Source organism: Hippocampus bargibanti, linkage group LG06, assembly GCF_051943395.1.
Source record: "Hippocampus bargibanti isolate YZ-2025 linkage group LG06, ASM5194339v1, whole genome shotgun sequence".
Classification (NCBI taxonomy): domain Eukaryota; kingdom Metazoa; phylum Chordata; class Actinopteri; order Syngnathiformes; family Syngnathidae; genus Hippocampus; species Hippocampus bargibanti.
This window is the reverse complement of record NC_142739.1, coordinates 28,680,777-28,706,259: the sequence shown is the minus strand read 5'-3', so window position 1 is coordinate 28,706,259 and position 25,483 is coordinate 28,680,777. Positions and strand designations below refer to the sequence as shown.

Genomic DNA, 25,483 nt, shown 5'->3' with positions numbered 1-25,483 from the left:
GTGCTTCTGGACAAGAGCAGCCCTCTGCACACCACGCCCACTATCAGGTGACACCTAAAAAAGTATTCATATTTCAGTGGTAAATCTCCCCCCCCCCCACACACACCGGAATAAAATTATTTAATTTATTATATATTATATATTATGTATAATACTAATACTAAAAATAATAATACTAAAAATAATAATAATAATAATAATAATAATAATAATACCAAAAATAACAAAAATACCAAAAATAATAAAAATAAATAATAATAATAATAATAATAATAATAAAAAAAATAACAAAAATAAAAATAAATAATAAATAATAATAATAATAAAAACATTAACAAAAATAATAAAAATAACAAAAGTATCAAAAATTAAATAATAATAATAATAAATACACTAATAATAATAATAATACAGTAAAGTCTCGTTATATCGATATCGGATATATCGATAGTCCCGGTTATATCGATACTATTTCTATGCACGCACGGAGAAAATTACATGCAAACAGGGTCGGATATATCGATAGTCCCGGTTATATCGATATTTTTTCCGACTCCCTTGAATATCGATATAACGAGACTTTACTGTAATAACACTAATACTAAAAGTAATACTAAAAATACTAACAATACTAAAAATAATACAATTAATAATAATAAAAATAATTAAAAAAATAATAGTAATAAAAATAATAATAAATACACTAATAATACTACTAATAATAAGACCAATAATACAAATAATACAAATAATAATAATCATAAAAATACTAAAAATACTACTACTACTACTACTAATAATAATAATAATAATAATACATTTAATTTCTAAGCGCCTTTCAAAACTTTCAAGGACACTTTACAGTCACTATATTTTTTTTTTTTTGTGCGGGCGAGCAATTCCCAATTCCGAGCAATTCCCAAATAAATCCGTCAATGGTAGTGAATGAGTTAAGATTGAGTTTATCACTTCAATGTCATCTTTTAACACAATAAAAAAATATTTTTATACATTCATGTCAACAAAAAAAATATTGCCAGCAAAAAAAAAAACAAGCTTTTTTTTTTTTTTTTGTTGCCGGCAGCTACCCGGCCCTCATCTCCATGGCCAGCCAGATCGCGTCGGGAATGAAGTTTCTCTCCTCGCTCAACTTTGTGCATCGCGATCTGGCCACGCGCAACTGCCTGGTGGGCGGCGGCGCCACCGAGGACCCCGGCGGCGAGCGCCACATCAAAATCGCCGATTTCGGCATGAGCAGGAATCTGTACGCCGGCGATTACTACAGGATCCAAGGGCGAGCCGTGCTGCCCATTCGTTGGATGGCGTGGGAGTGCATCCTCATGGTGAGACCATCGCAATTGCGCTCTCTGGTGGCTTAAACGACAACCGACGTCAAGTTGTGTCCATAATTTGTAAAATGGCTTCAAATGACTTCAACTGAGCGTATTTTAATAAGATTCCACCACATATAGCTATATTTTACGTTTTAAAACTCGCGCTGAATATTCCGGAAGTCTTGTTTTTGAGTTGGTGACAAGTCCGTACGTGACGTCACGGAAGGAACGCCCCTGACCGAAAAAAGGACACATTGTAGCAGTCCTTCCATCACGTCAATGCATTTCGCTGTACTTTGTTTGGTCTGAAAACTTCGTGTAGCACCAAAAAGAGGCAGAAGAGGGCGACAAAGCTCAGTGTAAGGAATTAATCAGCCTGTGGAAACTGATATATATACCCTCATTGTTTCCGTTCATGAAATGGATGGTTATTTTAGCACTTTTGTTGTCATTCCTATTTATATGGGACCTACAAACTGATTTTTCTCCAAACAGATTTATTGAAAAAGTAGGAAAACTTGAATTATGCTGCATTTAATTTAATTAATTTAGCACCAAAAAGAGGCAGAAGAGGGCGACAAAGCTCCGTGTAAGGAATTAATCAGCCCGTTTCCACAAGGTGATTAATTCCTTACACTGAGCTTTGTCGCCCTCTTCTGCCTCTTTTTTGGTGCTACGCGAAGTTTTCAGACCAAACAAAGTACAGGAAAATGCATTGACGTGATGGAAGGACTGCTACAATGTGTCCTTTTTTCGGTCAGGGGCGTGCCTTCAGTGACGTAGGGTGAGGACTCAAAAACAAGACTTCCGGAATATTCAGCGCGAGTCTTAAAACGTGGAATATAGCTATATGCGGTGGAATCTTTGTAAAATACGCTCAGTAGAAGTCATTTGAAGCCATTTTACAAATTACGGACACAACTTGTCCCGAGACGTCGCTTGTCCTTTAACACCTCACCAGGGAAGCGTTCAGGAGGCATTTTAATCAGCTGCCTGAGCCACTTCATCCGGCTCCTTTCGATGTGGGGAAGAAAAATTTGTTGACGGCGGGTCATACACGGAGTTTAAATAAAAAACTAATGCTGCGCGCAGGGTAAATTCACCACGGCCAGCGACGCGTGGGCCTTCGGCGTGACCCTGTGGGAGATGCTGAGCGTATGCCAGGAGCAGCCTTACTCCAACCTGACGGACGAGCAAGTCATCGACAACGCCGGAGAGTTCTTTCGAGACCAAGGCAGACAGGTAGCGTTAACTATTTGGACAATCCACGCAAGCCCCTCCCCTCACTTGTGCCCCCTAACCACTTCACTAGGTGTACCTGGGCAAACCCGCCGTGTGCCCGCAGGGTCTCTACGAACTCATGTTGAGCTGCTGGAACCGAGACTGCAAACTGCGGCCGTCCTTTGGCCGCATCCACACTTTCCTCACAGAGGACGCTATGAACATGGTGTAAGGCCCCGTAGCGCTTCAACGACGCCGCCTCGGGTGTTCTGGATTTTTTTTTCTAATCAATCCTACTACAATCTTTTGTACTTTTTGGGTGGACGGGGCTGCTGGAGACGCTGCTGGTTCAGTTTTTTTTTCCCCCAAACGCCCTAAAACTACAGTAATCTAAGCTAGATCGGTGTAGCTATGAGGCTAAGCTAACATTGATTAGTGTAGTGGTGGCGGGTGCAATCTGCATTAGGAGCCTAGTCTCTTCTCTTCTTTTTTTCCAAGAAGTGGAAATGACGAAAGAGGAAGGTTTCAGTTTCAACTCCTCGGATCTTGATGTGTTAGTGGTTCGCTTAGCTGCATTGGATTCAGTTCTTGGTCTGTCATTCAATGCTGGACGCACACCCTTTGCAACAGTCAAGTGGACATGCGGGACAGAAAAAAAATTGGGTGTAGTGGTTGACTGAGTTCCACTACTTCAAATCCTGTCGGAAAAAAATTCCAAATCTGAACAAGAGAAGCGAAATCGTAAATAGCCAGCGTAGTGATTCACATAGCTGCCTTTCATGATGTCAGCCCACCCTCATATTCTTGGTTGATGGTAGTCAAGTCCCCCCCCCCCACTCCCACCCCCGCAACAATTGTCGCTGTAGTGATTCACATCACCCCGGGTGAACAGTGGACAATGTAGTGGTTCACATGGATGCCTTTGGTTCAATTCCAGGGTTCCCCTTGACTTGAATGACCTCCGATTCGCCCTGAAACGTATTTATTAGTATTTTTTTGGGTTGTTTTTGGCACCCGAAACTTTCTCCAATGGACCATGTGACTCATTGCGCTGCAGAGGTTCTGCTGTGCTCCTGTTAGCGATGTGCTAACATGACTATATCAGTCCATTTTTAGCATTAAAAAATATGTCCGTGTTCAAATATCACTTAAAAAAGTGCGAATGTGGTTGCTAATATAAGCATGTCAATGACGTTAGCTAATTAGCATGTCAATGACGTTAGCTAATTAGCATGTCATTGACGTTGCTAATATTAGCGTGTCAATGATGATGCTATTATTAGCGCATCAATGGTGATGCTAATATTAGCGCATCAATGAGGTTGCTAATATTAGCATGTCAATGAGGTTGCTAATATTAGCGTGTAAATGAGGTTGCTAATATTAGCGTGTCAATGACATTGCTAATATTAGCATGTCAATGAGGTTGCTAATATTAGCGTGTAAATGGGGTTGCTAATATTAGCGTGTCAATGACATTGCTAATATTACCGTGTCAATGAGGTTGCTAATATTAGCGTGTCAATGAGGTTGCTAATATTAGCATGTCAATGATGTTTCTAATATTAGCGTGTCAATGACGTTGCTAATATTAGTGTGTCAATGACATTGCTACTAGCGTGTCAATGACATTGCTAATATTAGCGTGTCAATGACGTTGCTAATATTAGCATGTCAATGTCGATGCTAATATTAGCAACATCATGGACATGCTAATATTAGCATCGTCATTAGCGTGTCAATGACATTGCTAATATTAGTGTGTCAATGACATTGCTAATATTAGCACATCAATGACGATGCTAAATATTAGCATCATCATTAGCGTGTCAATGACATTGCTAATATTAGTGTGTCAATGACATTGCTAATATTAGCACATCAATGACGATGCTAACATTAGCGTGTCAATGACATTGCTAATATTAGCGTGTCAAAGACGATGCTAATATTATCATGTCAATGATGTTGCTAATATTAGCATGTCTGTAATGTTTTGCTTCAATCTTTCAGATGAAGCTAATTGGGCTGTTTGAAACATAAATTGTAATTGACTTTGTTGTTTTTAGTTTGACAGAATACTTCAATCGAGACAGGCATTAAAACCGCTCAAAGCACGGTTACGTTTTTGGCTAACCGTCGCTTTTGAAGTACTTGCGAGAACCCCCGAAAATATCCGAATGACAGTGCGCATTTGGGTTACTATATAACAGTTCTGCGGACGAGGACAATGTCCAGTTTTTCCGATCAGGCAAAAAATGGCCTCCGGTTGACTACTAGCGCTACGCTAGTAGCGCGCAGTTGTCAACGAGTTGTTAAATAAATGCTTTCTAGTGTGTGTGGGGGGGTTACGGAGGTGTACGTGATTGTACATGAAAGTGAAGATGGAATAATTGCTCCGATTTTCATGGCGATATCGCCATCTTGTTGTTTACCGATTGCAAATGGCCGCTATGCCGTTCGAGTCCCTTTTGATACACTGTAGTTCAACTAAACTTGTATTTTTATAGTACGTGCTTTGTTTAGTTTGTACATATTTTCAATTTTTTTTTCCTGTACCGATATACGGAAAAACCTTCTGAATTTCTGTAGAAAACGCTTGCTACCTTGATGCCGTTGTCATCCATTTGTGTTAGTTATTTTTGTAGATGTTTCAATAAAGTTTTCACAAAAAAAAACTAAACAAAGGCGGTGTTAATTATATTGAAACTTTATTTGTTACTTTAATACAGATAAATGCTCAACATTGAAGGCTACACATTAAGGCTACACATGCTTTGTTTTTCTTGGAACAAAAAATTAAAATAAAAAGTAGACTACAGTCATACCTTGGCTTACCAACTTAATTGGTTCCCAGACAGTGTGTTAGGCGAAAAGTATGTATCTCAAAAATTAATTTCCCATAGGAAACCATTAATATGAGAATAATCCGTTCCCAGGTCCCCATAAAACAATTTTGTACTTTGTAATTTTCAAAGCCTTAAAACTACACAAAATATACCTTTTTTATGTATAATAAATGTGCTATGGTATTGTAATTAAATACATAAACTGTACTGTATAATAAAGTGGTTTTATTGATCTTTGTGATGGTCGTTGATGGCTTGATGGAATGGAGTGGCCGCTTTCATCAGCATGAAACACTTGATGAGGAACGTAACCATCTTTCACCATCTCGAGGAATGACCCTTGTAGGTGCTTTCTCTGCCATCATTTTACCTTGTTCCTCATCAATTGTGTTCTGTTTAGCTGGGTTGATCGCTTTTTGCATCAAGTGTACAGATAGTGTACTTGTGTGGGTTATTTGTGGAGCCTGATTGCTGGGAATTTTAACCTTGCAGTCTACACTCTGCCTTTCAACTATCAAAGTTGAAACAAGTCCAAATTTCACTGTTTTCTATCTATTTAACTAGCTAGCTATGAGTTATCTATTAGCTAGCTAGCTAACTTTCTATCCATTTTGTCACTTTCTCTCTGTCATCTGCCTGTCTCTATAATGTTTAAACCACCTCCCCTCACTGCTGCGTTCTTGACCAATCCCGTTGCTTTAACCGAAGACAAAAGGGCGGGGAATAGAGGACCAAAACAAGCCGGCTGCCATTTTCTTGTTAGAAGAACGGGCTCGTTCGCCAACGACACATCACTCATTGTGGCAGCTCCGTGTGTATCCCGAAAAATAGTTTGTATGCCAAGGTAAAATTGTCATAAATTTAACGTTCGTAAACCAAAAAGTTCGTAAGCCAAGGGGTTCGTAAAACGAGGTATCACTGTATTGCTTAAGAAAATGTTTAATAAGGGTTACACTGAAAACAAAAATAGGCATCCGTAGTGGCAGCATTATGGCTTGTATTAGTTGGAAACTTTCCATGGGAATTTACCGGGAATTTTTCATCCGGGTAATTTTTTTTTTTTCATCCCTGACACGTAACAGGCTGAGCGCGCGAACGCTGAGGTTTGACCAAGGCGGCGTTGAAACCACGTTGAAGCAAGCAAGCAGGCACTTAACGGTGACAACATGCGTCCATCTTTGGGTGGTTAGTAAAGTGTTAAAAAAAAAAGCTTCAAAACAAAAGAAACGGAACGACCAAAAAAAAAAATTCAATGTCAGTCTTTTAGCATCATTTTAAACATGGAGGATTAGTCAAAATGGCCGAGTTAGTATCACAGACGTTACACGAACATTCCAAAACACTTTCTTTTGCTTTCGGTAAATGTGACACGCTCCCGACAACCGCTTTCTTTCAAACGGAACCTTTAAATGAAATCCTAGTCGCCATTTTAAAGAGAAGCCGAGCCACGTTTGAAAATAAAGTGGGCAGGGGATGGATCCTTGGGGTGCTATTTGACGCGTAGTCGCAGGGGCTTTTTACACGATTATTAAAAACATTACAAAAAAATGACGAATGCATGTTTATATTTAGTTTATTTTTTTTTTATAATAATAGACTACCAAAGAATAAGTGAGTCCATTTTGAATGGAGGGGGGATTACAATAAATTATTGGTAGCCATTTTCTATTTTTGTTAGTTGAGATTTTCAAAGAATAAAAAGGTAAAATGTGTTTTAAGGGAAGGAGAAAAAAATATCCTAATTTGCTGAGCATTAATTTAATTTAAACTACATATATTACTTTTATCATATGAATAAGTCAACACACAACAACTAATTTATATCCAATATTGTCCGAGAATTTTACGCCTGCAATGTGGATCGGCATTTCTTTCTGTGAAAAATTTTGATTTGACATTTCCGTAACATAACAGCTTTTTCTACAATTATTCTGAAAGGATCCGCATCACTTCTTGCTCAGTTCAAAAGTTATGTTTTCCTAAATTTATTCTAAAATGATTGGCATCAATTCCTGCTCAGTTAAAAATGTCTATTTGTCTGAATTTATTCTGAAAGGATCCATAACAGTTTGTCAGTGAACAATGCCTTTTTTCTACATTTATTCTGAAAAGATCAACATCACTTCCTGCTCAGGTAGAAATGTCTTAAATTTATTCTGAAAGAATCACATGATTTCCTGCTCAGTGAGAAATGCCTTTTTATCTAAATTTATTCTGAAACGATCCACATCACTTCCTGCTCAGTAAGAAATGCCTATTTGTCTAAATTTATTCTGAAAGGATCAATATCACTTCCAGCTGAGGTAGAAATGCCTTTTTTTCTAAATGTATTCTGAAATGGTCCACATCACTTCCTGCTCAGTAAGAAATGTCTATTTATCTAAATTTATTCTGAAAGGATCCACATCAGTTTCTTAGTTAACAATGCATTTTTTTTCTCATAATTTATTCTGAAAGGATCAACATCACTTCCTACCCCCTTAGAAATGCATTTTCTCCTAAATTTATCCTGAAAGGTCCACACCACTTCCTGCTCAGTGAGAAATGTTTTTCCCTTAAATTTATTCTGAAAGGATCCACATCACTTCCTGCTCAGTGAGAAATGCCTTTTCTCCTCAATTTATTCTGAAAGGATCCACATCACTTCCTGCTCAATTAGAAATGTCTTTCACACGCTTAACGTTGCGGCTTCCCGACTTCTATTTTCCCTTCCAACCGCGTTGTGATTTGTCAAACTGTCACACGCGTGACATTTTATGCATTTGTTAGTCAAAATGGCCGCTTTATCTTTCTAATGAGGCCCAGCTGGGCATCGTAACGAGGAGGTCGCTGTGCTAAAATGCTAACTTGATTTCACACAAAGCGGGGACACAAAGCGAGGCTGCCTCATCCAATCGACATGATTGATTGACACTTTTGAAAACACGTTGAAAAGGCTTTCTGGCGTTACCGCGGCGATTTCATGACAGATATTTGCCGAAAAGCACCTGTCAAGAGATATGAAGAAGACGACCATGGACAAACGTGGTTGGATGAGGCCTACATGCACGTGAAGGAAGGTGGCGACACACGACTGGTCAACAAGGCACCGGGGGGGGGGGGAGCGTGATGTCATCTTAATGCACACGGAGGGTCTGACCCGTCACCTGTTGACGAGAAAAATGGCGTCACACCTCCAATCAGACGCCGGGCGGGATCGTTGACGGCACGATGGATCGCACCTGGGAGATGTCCACTCCGGTGAGCTTCTCCACAGCCGAGGGGACGCGTGTCATGATCTCCAGGACTTCGCCAGCTAGCTTGGCGGCGCCGACGTCCGCCCCGCCGCTGGACACCATAGTGACCTTCTGGGCCGACGACAGCGGCTTGCTGATCTCCTCGGCCATCTTGAGGTAAGCGACGTGCGGAGAAAGACAGGAAGTTAAAAACTCGCGGGGCCTGGTAGTGGGGGAGGGGGTCCTTTTTTTTGCCCACCCAGATGGTTTTCGAAGTGCGATTAGCCACAACTTTAACCTTTAACCTTTCCTGACCTTTCCTATGATCAAAGATTTCAAAGCCCCCCCCCCCTGGTCAAAATACAAAAAAGGAACAGACCAGAGGAAGCTTCTCCAGCAGCATGTCCACCATGGCTCCTTCCCCGTACTGCTTGAAGGCTTCGGCCTTCTTGGACATCTGCTCAGCCTCTGCGCGACCTTTGGCCTCCAGGGCGATGGCCTCCGCCTCCCCCTTCATCTACACACGCAGGAGGAGAAAGGCAATTGTTAATAATAATAATAATAATACGTTCCATTTTTAAGTGCCTTTTAAAACTCTCAAGGTCACTTTACAGTCATGGAATAAGTTTTTGTGTGGGTGAGCAGCGGCAGCCACATACGCGTTCACTCAACCTGGAATAACTCGAATGGATAGAAAGTTAGCTAGCTAGCTGATAGCTAATAACTAGCCAGCTAGATAGATAGATAACCATCTAGATAGCTAGCCAGCTAGATAGCTAGCTAATAGATAGCCAGATAGCTAATCCATAGCAAATAGATAGTAAAGATGCGTGTGTCCACTCCCGTGCCAGGGTTTTTGTCATTTTTCACTCAAATTCCAGGACCCACAGAATATTCAGTTTTAGGAGTACATAAAGATTCAACGCAGCGTACGAAACCTTAGACTCTCTTCTTTCATCAGAAAAAAAAGTTGTATAGATCTGGAGTTATATGACCTTGAAATGGGGGTGGCTGTACAAAATACCATACATTGATTTATATACGCTTTAACAACAGCTGAAGCTGGAACAAAGCGCTAACATGGGAAAAAAAAGGAAATACTGTCCCCTTGCGCAAGGGAAAAACATTGGCAGAGGTCTGACCAGCGCTTTATCGGCACCCAAGCATGAAAAAAACAATCGGGAATGGCTTTCCACGTCATATTTTCAATTCCTGAATAAATTCGTGAATGGCAGTGAATGAGTTAATTTGTTATCGACTTGTTGCATTTTTCTCCACCCCAAAGACAAACTAGCTAGCTAGCTATCTATGAGTTATCTATTAGCTAGCCAGCTAGCTAACGTTCTATCTGAGCTATTCCGGGTTGAGTGAACGCTGGCGCAAAGAACTCACTCTGATGGACTCGGCCTCGGCTTCGGCTTCCATGATGAGCTGCAGGCTGTGGCCCGAATCAAAACAAAACATTATTTGGGTGATTTGAGGAGCTCATTTTCATTCGTCATGACGTTGACTTTTACCGCTGGGCCTCTGCGAGCCTTTCCAGACGATACTTTTCGGCCTCTGCGGGTTTCTTGACCTTGGCTTCCAGCTCCTTCTCCTTGCGGATGATCTCCTGCTCCTGCAACATGATCTGCTGGCTGCGCTCCACCACCTGCACTTGCATCTTCTCCTCCTCGATGCGCTGCTTGGTTTTGGCCACCTAATCGGGGTAAAGGAAGCTCGGAGGTGAGTTCCCGTAGACAACCGCGTTAGGGTGACGGGGTGGAGGGTGACGTACCTGAAGCTGGTAGGCCATTTCCGACTCTGCTTTCTTGGTGTTGACCTCCATGTCGTAGGCGGACTTTTTCAGCTCGTAGTCCCGCTGCGATTTGGCCATGTCGATCTCGTTTTTATACTGAGCGGATACTTTCTCCTGCATGGCTTGGGCCTCCTAAAACGCAGAGACGACGACGACGACGATGGCGGACGATGAGCGTCGCTTCATTGGGAAGACGGCGGAAGACGTTCTCACCTTGATGACGGCGTCTCGTTTGTACTGAGCCTCGCCGATCCGGGCGTCCTTCTGGACTTGGGCTGTCCTGGCTTTGCCCAAAGAATGGAGGTAATCCTAAAACAAACACAAGATCCATCCAACATTATTATTACTCCAAAACTGGAGTGGACGCATTTTTGCCCATCTGGCATTTGTGGCAATTCGCAAATTGTAATTCTTTGCAACGATGTCGAAAAAGTCCGCCGCGAGCAGCAATAAAAAGCAGGAAGCAAGTTCTTGGGATCTTCTCCTCGCGGGAAGTGTTCAGGATGTGTCGCTCGGTGTGATGTTGCCATAGTTACATGCAACAGATGTTTGAACACAAACGGTGCTGCATTACATGCAGATGGACAAAAAAAAAAAAAATGTGTGTGTGTTTCTCCCAAGTGCTTGCCTGATCATCATGGACATCTTTGAGGGTGTAGCTGACCACTCCAATCCCCATGTTGACCAGGTCCGAGGAGGCCACCTTGAAGACCTGCTCCGAGAACTTCTTGCGGTCCTGGTAGATCTCCTGCGGCAAGGTGAGGGACGCGTTTTGTTCAACGTGACTGAACATGTGGCAGTCTGAGGTGCCAACGATGCGAAATTAGGGCGTCACCTCCACGGTGAGGTGAGCGATGATGGCCCTCTGGTGGCCCTCCAGGGTTTCCAGGGCGATCTGGGCGATCTCGGGCTCCGACTTGCCCATGAACATCTGGCAGGCGGTCGCTAGCATCTCCTTGTTTTGGCCTTGGATCTTCACCTGTGAGGTTATAAGGGGATGACGGCAAAGAGAAAGATGCGTCAGCGTTGTTAACTCATTCACGTCCACTCCAGTTTTTAAGACTGCATGAATACACAATTAAGCGTAAGAAACTTTACACTTTCTTCTTTCATCAGAAAAAGAGTTAATTCCTAAGTTATATGGGTCTGGAGTTATATGAGCTTGAAATGAGGACGGATGTCCAAATATAGCGCTTTAACAACAGCTGTAGCTGGAACAAAGCGCTAACATGGATAAAAGGGAAATGCTGCCCCCTTGTGGAAGGGAAAAACATTGCCAGAGCTCTGGCCAATGTTTTATCGGCACCCAAACATGAAAGAACAAAACCAGGTGTCCTTGGGTGCTTTGAAAGGCGCTTGGAAATTAAATGTATTTATTATTATTATTTATTATTTATTATTGTCCGTCTACATGTGATGCGCCATCATTTGTGTTCAAACATCTGTTGCAGGGTAACTATGGCAACAAAATGATACAAAGCCATTGTATCATTTTGAGAGTTGTTTTGACTACTTTGAACAAAAATATATACAGGGAACATCCAACTTACGACCAGCTCGACTTACGATCACCCCTACTTACGACCTCCAGACCCTGTTTTTATATTTTTTTTATTCTACACCTGGCACCGCAACACGCTAGCAGGCCCGCAACGTGTACAACAATTTTGGCCGGCCAGCCAGCATCTCACTCCCGCACAGCAATCGACCGTGTGATGGTACTAGAGGGGGGAGTTTGTGAGTCATTTAGCCTCCGAGTCTCTATTCAACATTTTGAATGGATTTCAACTTACGACCATTTATAAAATAATGATGCAATGCATTTCCTCCCCCCGTCCAGCCTCTCAAACGTTACCTGAGCGATGCCTGTGACCGAGATGGGGACGCCGTGGCGGGTGTACACTTTGTCACTCTTTACATTTAGCGTCAGCGTGTTCAGCGTGATCCTAAAACGAAAAAAAAAATCCGTAAATCAGACGATAGCTCTAAAAAAATGTCATTATTTTAATAGGCCAATTTTAAAACGGTATTTTAAAACAAATCCCCCCTGAGAGGTTGCGCTGTTACAACAGTGTTAGTGAATGCTAACAAAAAAAGACAAACATAATAAGGTTGAGTCATTATACAAGAGGATATGAGAGGCACTAAATCAATTATGAAGCCCGTAATGTCAGCAGCAACAACGGCATTTTACCCTCTTCTCCTACCAACGAAGAGCTGAATGTTTCAAGACAAACATTTCATCTGTGCAGAATGTCATGCATATTAGCATATTTGACAATAAACATTTTCGTTTCCATTTTTCTTAAAAACGTTTTATAGCATTTAAAATACCCAAAACACATTTATTCCGAGTCATTTTGAGGCATCAGGGGTGGGAAATGTCACACCCAAAAATGGCAGAACATGGCAACAAAGCCGCGTAAGGAATTAATCAGCCCGTTTCCACAGACTGATTAATTCCTTATATGGAGCTTTGTCGCCCTCTTCTGCCTCTTTGTGGTCCTACATGACGTTTTCAGACCAAAGTACAGCAAAATGCATTGACTTGATGGAAGGACTGTTACAATGTGTACTTTTTTTCGGTCAGGGGCGTTCCTTCAGTGACGTAACGTAGGGACTCGTCACCAACTCAAAAACAAGACTTCCGGAATATTCAGCGTGAGTCTTAAAACGTAAAATAAAATAAAAAGCTATATGCGGTGGCATATAGACATACATAAAAAAAGAGAATGATCACCTCTGGATCTGCTGAATACACGGAACAACAAACACTCGTCCTCCAGCGATCATCAGAGGAGGAGAACGGCCAAAGCCTGTATGGAAAGCGAGGGATGTACAACACAAAAACGTTTACAAATGTGGAACTGGCGGCATCCAATTGCAACCTTTCTCAGAGATACACACACACACACACACAAAAATAATCCAGAAAGGCACTTATAAATGAAATGTATTATTTTTTTTACCCTATATTTTATGAATAATTATTACTGTTTTCATTTAATTTTCTTATAATTTGCTCATCCAATTTTTGTCCTTAATCGTTATGCAACGTCACGTGTTCGGTCAAATCAGTCACGTGACACGGTTGACGTAAGCGATTGTAAATGAAACCGTTTCTCCTTTAACAACAGAACTGAATACAACGATCGAATGACGTACTTCACATACCGTTTGCATTGTGAAAAGAGTCAGAATAAAAACAAGAGAATCCAGTTGAAATAAAAAAAAATACATTTGACGTCAACGATGAAAAAATGTAAATACTGTATAGTTTACCTGAGACCACCATGGCTTCATTGGGTCCACACGTGTAAAACATTTTGGCTGCTTTAGACTTTAAAACACAATCAGAAAAGCTTGTCAGGATGAAAAAAAACACAAAGATTTCTTTTCTATTGTGTTTTTTAAACAACTTTTGTCAGTCAGGGTGGGGGATAACGGCTTTCATAAAGGGAACGTTCAGTCCCCGATAAATTGGATTACAACAATTCGCTGCAGCGACACTACCCCGCCCTCACGACCGAGTTATAAACTAAGAAGACGCAAAGAAGCTGAATAAATTCTGTAAATATTGTATTGAAGACGTTTATTGTCAAGTTTTACACAAATACAGACGGTTAAATGAATTGGTGTTATAATCCCGCATAATATGCTCCACCCCTTTATCGCCCGCCTCCACATTCCGAGCAGTTTAACGGGGGTAACACGGCGTCGACGTTGAACAAGAAAAAAAATCGTATGAATCAATCGTTAATGGGGAGGTTTGACTTACCGTTATTCGTCTGGGAACGGTTAAAACGAGTTTTCTTCGCGTTGGGGGCGTCTCGAGTGGGAGAGGCACTGTTTACCGTCAAACGGAGCGACAAAAAATGTCGTCTTGACCGGAAGTGAAACGTGGCCACGCCCATTTTGAGGAACGTCACTATGTTACCATGTAGTGGCCATCAAGTGTGGACCTACACGTTAAACGCCAACATTGTGACGTGTAAAGTTGTGACGAATTGGAACGTTTGTGAGACTTTATAGCTTCCCAAATTCATATTATTACATTCATCGACAGTTATTGAAATTCCAAAAAAAATCACTTATCCAGCAGGCCTACATTTTCCGTACAAAATGCCATCCAAATTATGGGAGGGGGAAAACAGTAGTTTACATTATACAGTATTCGAATTGGTTATTATAATTTTTATTTTTTTAGGAGAGATCTGTCCAAAATGATCATAGACAGGAGACGTTATCTTCTTTTTCTTTGTGGATTGCGATTGAAGATGCGAGTTGGGTGTGTCAGTGTCAGCCGTCAGCTCATTAAAGCCGGGTACGCCATTATGTTTCCAATGACCGCAAAACTATAAATTGGCGATGACATCTAGACGCCGGTCTCGCGAGACTTCGAATGTGGCAACTTCACTTTCTGAGTCATCTGAAAAGCGTAACCGTTGAGACCTGCAGTGTGTTCGCGATGCATCTGAGAGAATAAAGACTCGAAATTGTCCCCTTGTTGTTTCGCTCGAACTAGTGTGATGTTTATTTGCCAGAGCACAGAGAGGAGCCGCTTCTCGTCAGCATTGAACAAGAACTCTGCGCCGTCAAGGGACCGGAAGTAGCACTGTGGCTGGGTTGCCAGATCCGCTCAACAAAAGCCAGCATTGTGCCTCATTTATATTTTTTTATTGAATAAAGAATATTTTACAGTATTATACAAAATGAAGGTACAAAAATAAAACTGTTTCTTAACAGTAACACACGCCTTGAACCACGCTTCGGCATAGTCGGGCTCCTCCAGACAAATTCGGTGCATAGTGATAGTCTCCTTGCCGTAAGACAAAATCAAAACGAGAAAACAAAAACGTAATGGACGGAAAACGTACAGATTTTGAATGTACGTCTTAGGCATTTAAAAATCACCGCTTAGTCGTACAAATTACGCCAAAACTGTCAAACTTGACAGGTAAGGTTGTGTCTCGCCTGCTTTATCTCCTTGCCACTCCCCAACTCTGCAGCAGGACCAGCAGCGGCGACGACACTCCCTCAACCAGCCACTCCACCAACAAATACAACCAATCGAAAGCCTTGCTTCACCACAAGTCCCGCCTACACTCCTCTCAACCAGCTGACAAACAATCCAACATACCAATAGAACGCCTTGCTTCCCCACAAGCCCCGCCCATTTACTCCCAGCCTGCCTTTCCCTGGAGGTCCTCCAGCAGTATAAAACCATTGTCCATCCGCCTCGCCTCGTCTCTCCTCGTCTCATCTCTACTAGTTCAACCGAACTCTTCCCCCTTTTTTTCCTCCCCGACGTTTTACCAGCCACCATGAGGGAGATCGTGCACATCCAGGCCGGCCAGTGCGGCAACCAGATCGGTGCCAAGGTAGGAAACAATGACGAGTAAAAGAATTAAACTAAACTAACCAAAACAGATATTCGATGGAGTTTCCATTTGAGTGTGGGAAAATTATCGTAATTTATGCAGATGACGTTGTCCAGTGGGTGGACAAAAGGTTCCGCCCAACAAAAGAAACGAAAATGAAATTCTCATTAGCATGCAAAGGGGGGGATGAGTGGCTGAGTGGTAGTGTCTCGCAATGTCACGCAGTCTTTTGTTTTTAATCATGCCATTGTGCATTCGGGTGTCATGGTGGGTGGGTGTGGAAGGCAAAGCTGGCATAACGGTACATTTGTCTCCTCTGGGCCACTATTCGGGCGTGTCTGCTCTTTGTCTGTCTGTCTGTCTGTGTGGTAATGAGAGAAATCCTCAACAAGTAAAGTCCAGACCCCACACTAAGTGTGTGTTGTGTTTTTTATTTCGTTTTCTGCCGATCCTAATTTCTAGGAATAATCAATAATTGGCATGGATTCGATTTTTATTTGCATGGGCTGCTGCAGATGGTTCAGACCATCAGCTGCTGGGTGTGGCAGAGATAATTGAAAGACAAAGCAGGAAAAAAAAATGACTCACAAACTCATTGTTTTATTATTTTTTTGAGGGGATTGTTGTCTATTGATTTCATGATTTTAAAAATTGATTTAAATTTTATTTAGCTTTCCTCAGCATCACCATTGAGCTGATGACATCATTGTGCCGGAGGGCCACACATCTGCTTGGCAAGCACGGCAACAAACGCTGAAAACAACTGGCACACAATTGCATCTTTTTTGTTTTCTTAGCAACATCATTTTGGTGCTATTTTTGATAAATTTCCATAAGATGTTTTTTTTAACCTGGATTTGGTTGTAAATATAAGGGGAAATTCATTCAAATCTCAATAAAATACTCTGAAAACATCACCAAATTACAACTGAAAGAAATAAATCTCGCACATAATTTGAATCAACATTTTTGATGTGGTTTTGATTACAATTTGAGCCCGATTGAAAATTAACCAACAGTACAACTTAGTTGTTTTAAAGAATAGCAAATAATAATAATAATAATAATAATACTATTACTACTAATACTACTACTACTAATAATCATAATAATAATACATTTCATTTATAAATCCATAATTTTTCATGATTAAAATCTGCAGAGTACATTATGCGGGAAAAAAAATGTTTAACTATTGAATGAAAAAAATACTAAGATGTATACAGTATCTATTTTTAAGTCAAATTTTTATCTTGCCTACATGAGCCATATAATAAAAAAATGAAGAATGAAATAGAAAAAAACAATACAAGATCCTATAAAATTACTGTAATGCACTGTAGAGTGTATATATATATATATATATATATATATATATATATATATATATATATATATAGTTTGTCTTGCCTTCATGAGCCATGTAATAAAAAAAATGTAATTAAAAAGAAAAACAAAACAAACCAAGATGCCCTAAAATTGCTGTAATGCAGTGTAGAATTAAGAAAAATATATATGTTATATATGTATATATAATTACTGTTATACAGTAATTCATTTGATAATGAATGTCTATTGTAGTCCATTATTAGTACAATTTTTTATAATACATCCAAAAATCTTAATACAATGTACAAAATAGCACAAAGTGTGTTTCAATTGATGTAAAAAAAAGATTTGATTCAATGATTGCTTCTAATGTGTGTGATATCTTTTGTCTTTGTAATCCGTGTAGATTGTTCCGCAACCCAAATGAAGGCGAGGGTGGGTGGGTGGGGGGGGGGGGAGTGGGATGGAATGAAGGAAACAGCTGACGCTCATTGCATCCGGGGCGCACTCCCAAATTGAATTTTCTCCTTGCTCATCTGCTCATGGCCCAGCCTATGAAAAAAAAATCCTCAATTATCCGTCCGCATTCGACAGCGTTCTATCATCTCTTTTGTCGCCTTTGCCGTCCCTTGCCTAACCCCGGTTGATCTGTTTGATTGACAGAAAGGCTGAGCAGGGCGTCACAGTGCCTCAAGTGGGTCAGGCTGTGGCATCGTCATTCTTGGATGCTTATTGTCCTCATTCTTTCACCATCAATGTTTGGCTGAGTTCTTATATGATATTAAGGTCACTTTTTTCATAGTCCGCAGAGCTCTCAATTTCTTAAAGGACAACCGACGTCATGTTTCCTAACTGACATCAGAAAAACATTTTATAGCATCTAAAATACCCACACACGCAGTATGATATTTTCATTCAAATGCAAAACACCAATAAAAATGACTTAAAGTGTCCAAAATCTGCAAAAAAATGAAGCTGCGAATTGGGCATTTTCAGAAAGTCCCGCCCCCAGTTCGTGACGTCACGCCAAGACTTGATGGAGCATCAAAACAATGGCTTCAGATTCGGAGAATATGCTTTCTTGTTACACATCCTGTTATGTATATGATTCAAATAGTTCTGAAGAAGAAAGCATACATGTTTGCAATCGATTAAAGAATTTATTCCGTGCCATTTTGAGGCAACATTGGGGGGGAAATGTCTCACCCAAAAAGAGGCAAGAAAATGGCCAACGAGCTCTGTTGAGGAATGAATCAGCCCGTTTCCACAGGCTGATAAATTCCTTATATGGAGCTTGGACGCCCTCTTCTGGCTGTTTTTAGTGCAACATGACGTTTTCAGACCAAACAAGCACATCAAAATGCATTGACGTGATGGAAGGACTGCTACAATGTGTCCTTTTTTTTCGGTCAGGGGCGTTCCTTCCGTGACGTCACGTATGGACTCGTCACCAACTCAAAAACAAGACTTCCGGAATATTCAGCACGAGTCTTAAAACGTAAAATATAGCTATATGCGGTGGAATCTTTGTAAAATACGCTCAGTAGAAGTCATTTGAAGCCATTTTACAAAGTATGGACACAACTTGTCCGGAGACGCCGGTTGTCCTTTAAATACTCTGACCTGTTTATCCTGATGTTTCTAAATCCTGTCTGGTAATGCACACAAAAAGAGGCTACATGACAGATGGAACAAAAGTTGGAAGATCTCTTCTTACAAATAGCTACTTGCTTGCATCAACAGTTCCATTGGCTTGGAGGGGTTTAAATCTCAAATCTCACTTTTAAAGGGAAAAAAAAGAGTATGGGGTGGGGGGGTGGTGGGTCATGATCTCTATCTACTCGATGTTTATTTTTAGTTCCAAGTATGAGCAGCGTCTTTGTGCCTTGTTCTTTTTGCCTGTTTAAATGTGAAAGAAATGCCTAGTCATCAGTCTATGACTCCAAGGGATCTCATCGCAGCTGCATCGTGTTCAATGCCTCAAAGTGGGTGTGGGGGGGGGGGGTATCATCCCGCACTGCAAAGCCAACCCTGGAAACTCCTGTTTTGCTCATTCCCCCCCCCCCCCCCCCTCGGACAACCCCCCTTTCCCTTCAGACTTGAACACCACTGCTTGTTTAACATTCATGTGATGCTGTGTGTGTTTGTATGACTAAGATTGTGGGGACCTCTACCATTTTATACCATACGTAGTGAGGACATTTTTGACAAGTGAGGACCTTTTGGCCGGTCCTCACAAGTTTTTCATTCCCAAGGCTTCTAGAGGGTCTATATATGCATCTGTTAAAGTTTCAGAGAGGTTCTCACAAATTGACCCAAAATGATTTTTTGGTGTGTATTTCACTTGGATACACACTTTTTACTCACTGTGTGTGTTTATGTGTCTGTGTGTGTGCGTGGTTAAAGAGAGGAAAAAGTTCATACCACAAAAAGTAAAACGATATTTTAACCAAATTCACAGCAGGGGTGAAGACTTTGAATGTACCCATTCAGAAACCTCACTCCTGCTGTTATTTCAGTTTCAAGTCCACTTTTTATTTCTTTGTTTTTAAAGAAGCTGAAGTGGGAAATGGGGTGACATTTAGTGTTCAAATGTAACACTACTTCTTCTCTAAACTTCTCTACACAACGGTGGTCCACACTCCTTATTTTGAGTTATCCGGACCTCACAAAACCATTGAAACAGGAATGTGTGTGTGTGTGTGTGTGTGTGTGTGTGTGTGTGCGTGTGCGTGCGTGTGTGTGTGTGTGTGTGTGTGTGTATACGCAGTTCTGGGAAGTGATCAGCGATGAGCACGGGATCGACCCAACGGGGACCTACCACGGAGACAGCGACCTCCAACTGGACAGGATCAGCGTCTATTATAACGAGGCTACAGGTTACACGACAAATGTTCAGTTATTACTACAATCTGTGGAGTGAAATAAAATAAACTGTTCCTTGTGTTCCATTTTGTGAAAAAAAGATGTTGAATAAATGCAGCGGCGGGCCTTCGATTTCATCGCTAAGGCCTTCAGTGGTGCTCCGTCTGAATCAATCCAGACTGAAAAACTGATGGGATTTACTACAAGTCCACTAGAGGGTACCATAAGCCAGGAAATAGCCGGCCGACCGACCTTTCTTATGTCCATTTTTTCTTAAAGTCCATCTTGAAAATGGCTTTAACAATAAATCTGCAACCAAATCAATTTCTTCTGCTACTTCAGCCATTTTGGGTTGACAAAACAAAATGCTATTAAATCAACACAAAAATATATTTGCTTATGCAGCTTGCTACCGATACAGTATGCTAGCTCTGGCCAGTATGTGCTTGTCACTCACGGCTGGCGATACTATGATTGGCTAGTGACTAGCCAATCATAATTTGTGAAAACTCTGACGTTGCCAGCGCCTTCCAGTAGGCCTTGGGTTGCCAATTCGAACTCCGATTAGTTAAAGCAACAGTTCCATCATTGATTTTTATGCTCCAGGGCCTGCAGAACTGATTGTGAAGGCGTCCAGGTAGATTTCTGACCCTGGTCACAAACAAGTGGTTGAAATCTGATTGGTCAAATGCTTAAATACGAAAACACACGTCTGGAAGCTGCACAACAGAGGAAAAAAGCAATGAAAGGATGCTCAAAGACAATTAGAGAATTCATGGACACAGATATAATTCACGTTAGTCTGTGATTCAGATATTTTTAGGCCAGCAGAGAAGGCCTTGCAGGCCGTGACGGTCTACCACTGAATAAATGTAAAGGGAATATAAATAAATAAATACATCCATAAATAAATAATACATACATAAATGTACAAAGAGTGATAGGAGTGAAGCCTTCGAGGGACATTTTTTTTTTTATAAATTGGCTCAAAATTCATACATCAAACAATATTTTTTGCAATTTTTTTTTAAATAAATCTGACATATTTTAAGAAAAGAAAAACTGGCAGAAATGTATCTTCCAACCCATTCTCATTTTCCATAAAACTAAAAGAACCAAGAAGTATAAAGTAGCCAGTAGCCGCATTTTAAAGTATAACATGTTTTGAATGTGTTTCCATTGTACGTAATTAAAACAATGGATTGATTTTGATGTATTTCTTTACTTCTTAATTTTCAGATAAACCCAGTATTGTCCAAGTAAATTTAGGTTAGGTTAGGGGCAGATTTGCGTCTGGGGTAGTTGGACAGACAAAGATTGAGGACAGAGGGTGGGTTCACAGCATGTGAGCAAAAAAGGGGGGGGCGCGTCGGCATCCCTTTTGTGTTTGCCTTGCTATTTTTTTTCCATGTTTTGTGTCCCATTACTGAGCCGTTTTGGATTATGTCCTTATATGGGCCTTCCTCTTGTCTTCGTTAGGAGGGAAATATGTCCCCCGTGCCATCCTGGTGGACTTGGAACCCGGCACCATGGACTCCGTAAGGTCCGGACCTTTCGGACAGATCTTCAGACCCGACAATTTTGTCTTTGGTGGGTGTGTTGATAAAACCCTGTTTTCAATCATGTTCACACTCCATTACTAAAGGGGTAATTGGTCAAACCGCTAGCAATATTAGCAATAAATGTAGCGTCCCTTCACTAATCTTCGCACCCCGCCCCCCTTTTCAGTTTGTGACCAACAACCATGACACCCCCCATCTACCCTCCTCCTTGCTAGTGTGCGTGACTGCACTTAAACTCTACTCACTCTAACTTTGACACAATTGCAATACTAAGCTAGCATTAGCAGTGTGAACAAACTAGCCCTGCTATGTTTCTAGAATGACTTACTTGTGTTACTCTGACATCTAACTTCAACACAATTGCAATACTAAGCTAGCATTAGCACTGTTAACAAGCTAGCCGTTATGTTGCGAGCATGACTTACCTTTGTTACTCTGACATCTAACTTCAACACAATTGTAATACTAAGCTAGCATTCGCACTGTTAGCAAGCTAGCCGTTATGTTGTGAGCATGACTTACCTTTGTTACTCTGACATCTAACTTCAACACAATTGGAATACTAAGCTAGCCCTGCTATGTTGCTAGCATGACTTGTGTTACTCATACATCTAACTGCAACACAATTGGAATGCTAAGCTAGCAATAGCACTGTCAGCAAACTAGCCCTGCTATGTTGCTAGCATGACTTGTGTTACTCTGACGTTTAACGTCAACACAATTGTAATACTAAGCTAGCATTATCACTGTCAACAAGCTAGCCCTGTTACGATGCTAGCATGACTTATTTGTGTTACTCAGACATTAAATGTTATTGATTAGAATTTTCAGAATCCATCTCCATTTTGTACACAGGTGATAACCATTTGTGTGACCCCATTTGCCTTTTTCACAGTGCACGTCATCTATTCACCTTTTGTTGTTGTTGTTGCTTAAACTTGCAAGCACAGACTTGCGATATTGATCGACTCTCTTCACAAGTACAAACTTGACAAATTCTTCGGAAAATGAGGTTTCAAGATGTTAGATGCCACTCCTGGTTGCGGTTGGCTGTCAAAGTAAACATAAAAGTGGGAGAATTACGCATTGTGTACAAGGGTCTTTAGCCTGCTAGCTTAATGCTAACGCTAACCCAAATTGGGCAGCCTATATTTAACCCTTTATTCAAATATTTGAACACACACACGATACATGAACACATTCTGGCATTCGCGACCAAATGAAAAGAATTTCTAAACTATGCTGTCGTGTAGGTCAGAGCGGTGCTGGAAACAACTGGGCCAAGGGTCACTACACGGAAGGTGCCGAGCTGGTCGACTCGGTCCTGGATGTGGTGCGCAAAGAATCGGAGAGCTGCGATTGCCTACAAGGCTTCCAGCTCACTCACTCCCTGGGTGGAGGAACCGGGTCGGGGATGGGAACTCTGCTCATCAGCAAGATCCGAGAGGAATACCCTGATAGGATCATGAACACCTTCAGCGTGGTGCCTTCCCCCAAGGTGAGATCACTTTATTCGTCCATTTTCTCGAGTCGTTGTAGAGCTCTTTTCAAATTCTTCTTCTCTTGTAATTATTTGAAAAAATACAATACATATAGTGAGACCTCGGTTTACGAATCCCTTGGCTTATGAACTTTTCTGCTAACGAACGTTACATTTATGAACATTTTACCTTGGCAGACAAACTATTTTTCGGGATACACACAGAGCTGCCACAATGAGTGATGTGTCGTTCGTGAACGAGGCCGTTCTCCTAACAAGAAAATGAATAACAACGATTCACCATTGCGTTGTTTATGTGTTTTCCTTCTAATCTCACCATCAACACAAAGTTTTCAGACCGAACAAAGTACTGCAAAATGCATTGTGTGTCCTTTCTCGGTCAGGGGCATTCCTTCCGTGACGTGACATCAGAACTCGTCACCAACTCGAAAACAAGACTTCCTGAATATTCAGCACCAGTCTTAAAACGTAAAATATAGCTACAGTAAAGTCTTGTTATATCGATATTGGTTATATCGATAGTACTGCTTATTACGATACTATTTCTATGAACGCAAGGAGAAAATTTACATGGCGCAGGATCGGATATATCGATAGTCCGGTTATATCGATATTTTTTCCGACTCCCGAGAATATCGATATAACGAGACTTTACTGTATATGCGGTGGAATCTTTGTAAAATACGCTCAGTAGAAGTCATTTGAAGCCATTTTACAAATTATGGACATAACTTTTCCGAAGGCGTCGATTGTCCTTGAAACATACCATCCGATCATGATCATTAAGCAAATGTATGTATTTATTTTTGTACTAAGGTATCCGACACAGTGGTGGAGCCCTACAACGCTACTCTGTCCGTCCACCAGCTGGTGGAGAACACAGACGAGACCTACTGCATCGACAACGAGGCGTTGTACGACATCTGCTTCCGCACACTCAAGCTGACCACACCCACTTACGGGGACCTCAACCACCTCGTCTCCGCCACCATGAGCGGCGTCACCACGTGCCTGCGCTTCCCGGGCCAGCTCAACGCCGACCTGCGCAAGCTAGCCGTCAACATGGTGCCTTTCCCCCGCCTGCACTTCTTCATGCCGGGGTTCGCCCCCCTCACCAGCCGCGGCAGCCAGCAGTACCGCGCCCTCACCGTCCCCGAGCTTACGCAGCAAGTGTTTGACGCCAAGAACATGATGGCGGCGTGCGACCCACGCCACGGCCGCTATCTGACCGTGGCCGCCGTTTTCCGCGGCCGCATGTCCATGAAGGAGGTGGACGAGCAGATGCTCAACGTGCAGAACAAGAACAGCAGCTACTTCGTGGAGTGGATCCCCAACAACGTGAAGACGGCCGTGTGTGACATTCCACCCCGTGGCCTCAAGATGGCCGTCACCTTCATCGGCAACAGCACGGCCATCCAGGAGCTGTTCAAGCGCATCTCCGAGCAGTTCACCGCCATGTTCCGCCGCAAGGCTTTCTTGCACTGGTACACGGGCGAGGGAATGGATGAGATGGAGTTCACCGAGGCCGAAAGCAACATGAACGACCTGGTGTCCGAGTACCAGCAGTACCAAGACGCCACAGCTGAGGAAGAGGGCGAGTTCGAGGAGGATGCCGAGGAAGACGCTTAGTAGAGAGTAGAGGATTGACGAGAAAGTCAAAGGGCCCACCGCATAAGTAACAGGAGACCACATAGTATCGAGCGGTGCTAGAATCAGATTCTTTTAGACAACGTTAGTGTCCCCCCCCTCAAGTCATTCATCTCCAATAAAATCTGTCAAATGAGAAGCTGCTGTTTCTTCATCATTTCTTATCTCGTCTTTGGCGCCATCTTGTGGGCATTTACACCAAATGAATAAGTTCTCTCAAATACAATACTCTGAATAATTTAACAAATATCCGCGGGGTGTACAGGGTTGTCACAATATAGATTAAGATGGGGGGTGGAATACATTAATAATAATAATAATAATACAATTTATTTCAAGCGCCTTTCAAAGCTCTCAAGGACACTTCACAGTCACAGACAAGCATAGATACAATAAATAAAATACAATTAAGATCCGTTACGTTAATATGTGATACATATTTTATGAATATATTTAAACACATATATAGTAAGGCTGAATGGCCAAAGTAAAAAATATCTAACCAAAAAAAATAACATATGGTAGCAACCAAATTTTCCCTCTCAGGAAATGAAACAATTTTTAATTCCGCGTTCCCTTTAAGAGACAAGTGGCGCGAAACACAATCACACAACGTCATGATTTTTATCCAATCAAAGACTTGACAATTTACCAGGAAGTGCAAATAGCCAATGGGCGGGGAGTACATTTGACATACACCCACCCTGACCAATTACGCGAGGTTTTGGGTTTTGTGTAGGCGTGACCTAACGCCACCCGGAAAAAGTTATCCGTTGTTTAT

At 41.5% G+C, this 25,483-nt stretch overlaps 3 protein-coding genes across 8 annotated transcripts in view; 2 read left to right on the top strand and 1 right to left on the bottom strand.

The window, feature by feature from the left end:
• The window catches only part of ddr1 (discoidin domain receptor tyrosine kinase 1), a 44,860-nt gene extending 38,190 nt beyond the window's left edge, over window positions 1-6,670 (top strand). For 4 of the 5 annotated variants that reach the window (XM_088999793.1, XM_088999791.1, XM_088999794.1 and 1 more), the window contains 4 exons: window positions 1-47; window positions 1,085-1,343; window positions 2,427-2,576; window positions 2,647-6,670. The exon at window positions 1-47 is cut by the window's left edge and continues 151 nt beyond it. In XM_088999793.1, coding sequence (XP_088855919.1) covers window positions 1-47; window positions 1,085-1,343; window positions 2,427-2,576; window positions 2,647-2,787 — 597 coding nt within the window. In that variant the 3' untranslated portion in view covers window positions 2,788-6,670. The remainder of the gene's footprint in view (window positions 48-1,084; window positions 1,344-2,426; window positions 2,577-2,646) is intronic. The other variant, XR_016115449.1, reaches the window with a different exon arrangement.
• Window positions 5,250-14,346, bottom strand: flot1b (flotillin 1b). 2 transcript variants are annotated; one of them, XM_088999796.1, is made up of 13 exons: window positions 14,196-14,330; window positions 13,700-13,757; window positions 13,158-13,233; window positions 12,273-12,363; window positions 11,253-11,396; window positions 11,046-11,165; window positions 10,631-10,726; window positions 10,397-10,549; window positions 10,137-10,318; window positions 10,012-10,057; window positions 8,999-9,136; window positions 8,626-8,790; window positions 5,250-8,550 (listed from the first exon to the last, which is right to left on the bottom strand). In XM_088999796.1, the coding sequence occupies exons 2-13, from the start codon at window positions 13,740-13,742 to the stop codon at window positions 8,521-8,523; spliced, it is 1,284 nt and encodes a 427-aa protein (XP_088855922.1). In that variant the 5' UTR covers window positions 13,743-13,757; window positions 14,196-14,330; the 3' UTR covers window positions 5,250-8,520. The 2 variants fall into 2 exon arrangements, with proteins under 2 accessions (XP_088855922.1, XP_088855921.1); XM_088999795.1 differs by lacking the exon at window positions 13,700-13,757 and having other exon boundaries at window positions 14,196-14,346.
• A 1,293-nt stretch (window positions 14,347-15,639) lies between these two features.
• Window positions 15,640-24,841, top strand: tubb5 (tubulin, beta 5). The gene is made up of 5 exons (XM_088998152.1): window positions 15,640-15,798; window positions 19,898-20,006; window positions 21,472-21,582; window positions 22,808-23,052; window positions 23,872-24,841. Exons 1-5 carry the CDS (start codon window positions 15,742-15,744, stop codon window positions 24,682-24,684), a joined length of 1,335 nt encoding a protein of 444 aa, XP_088854278.1. The 5' UTR covers window positions 15,640-15,741; the 3' UTR covers window positions 24,685-24,841.
• The last annotated feature ends 642 nt before the right edge of the window (window positions 24,842-25,483 follow it).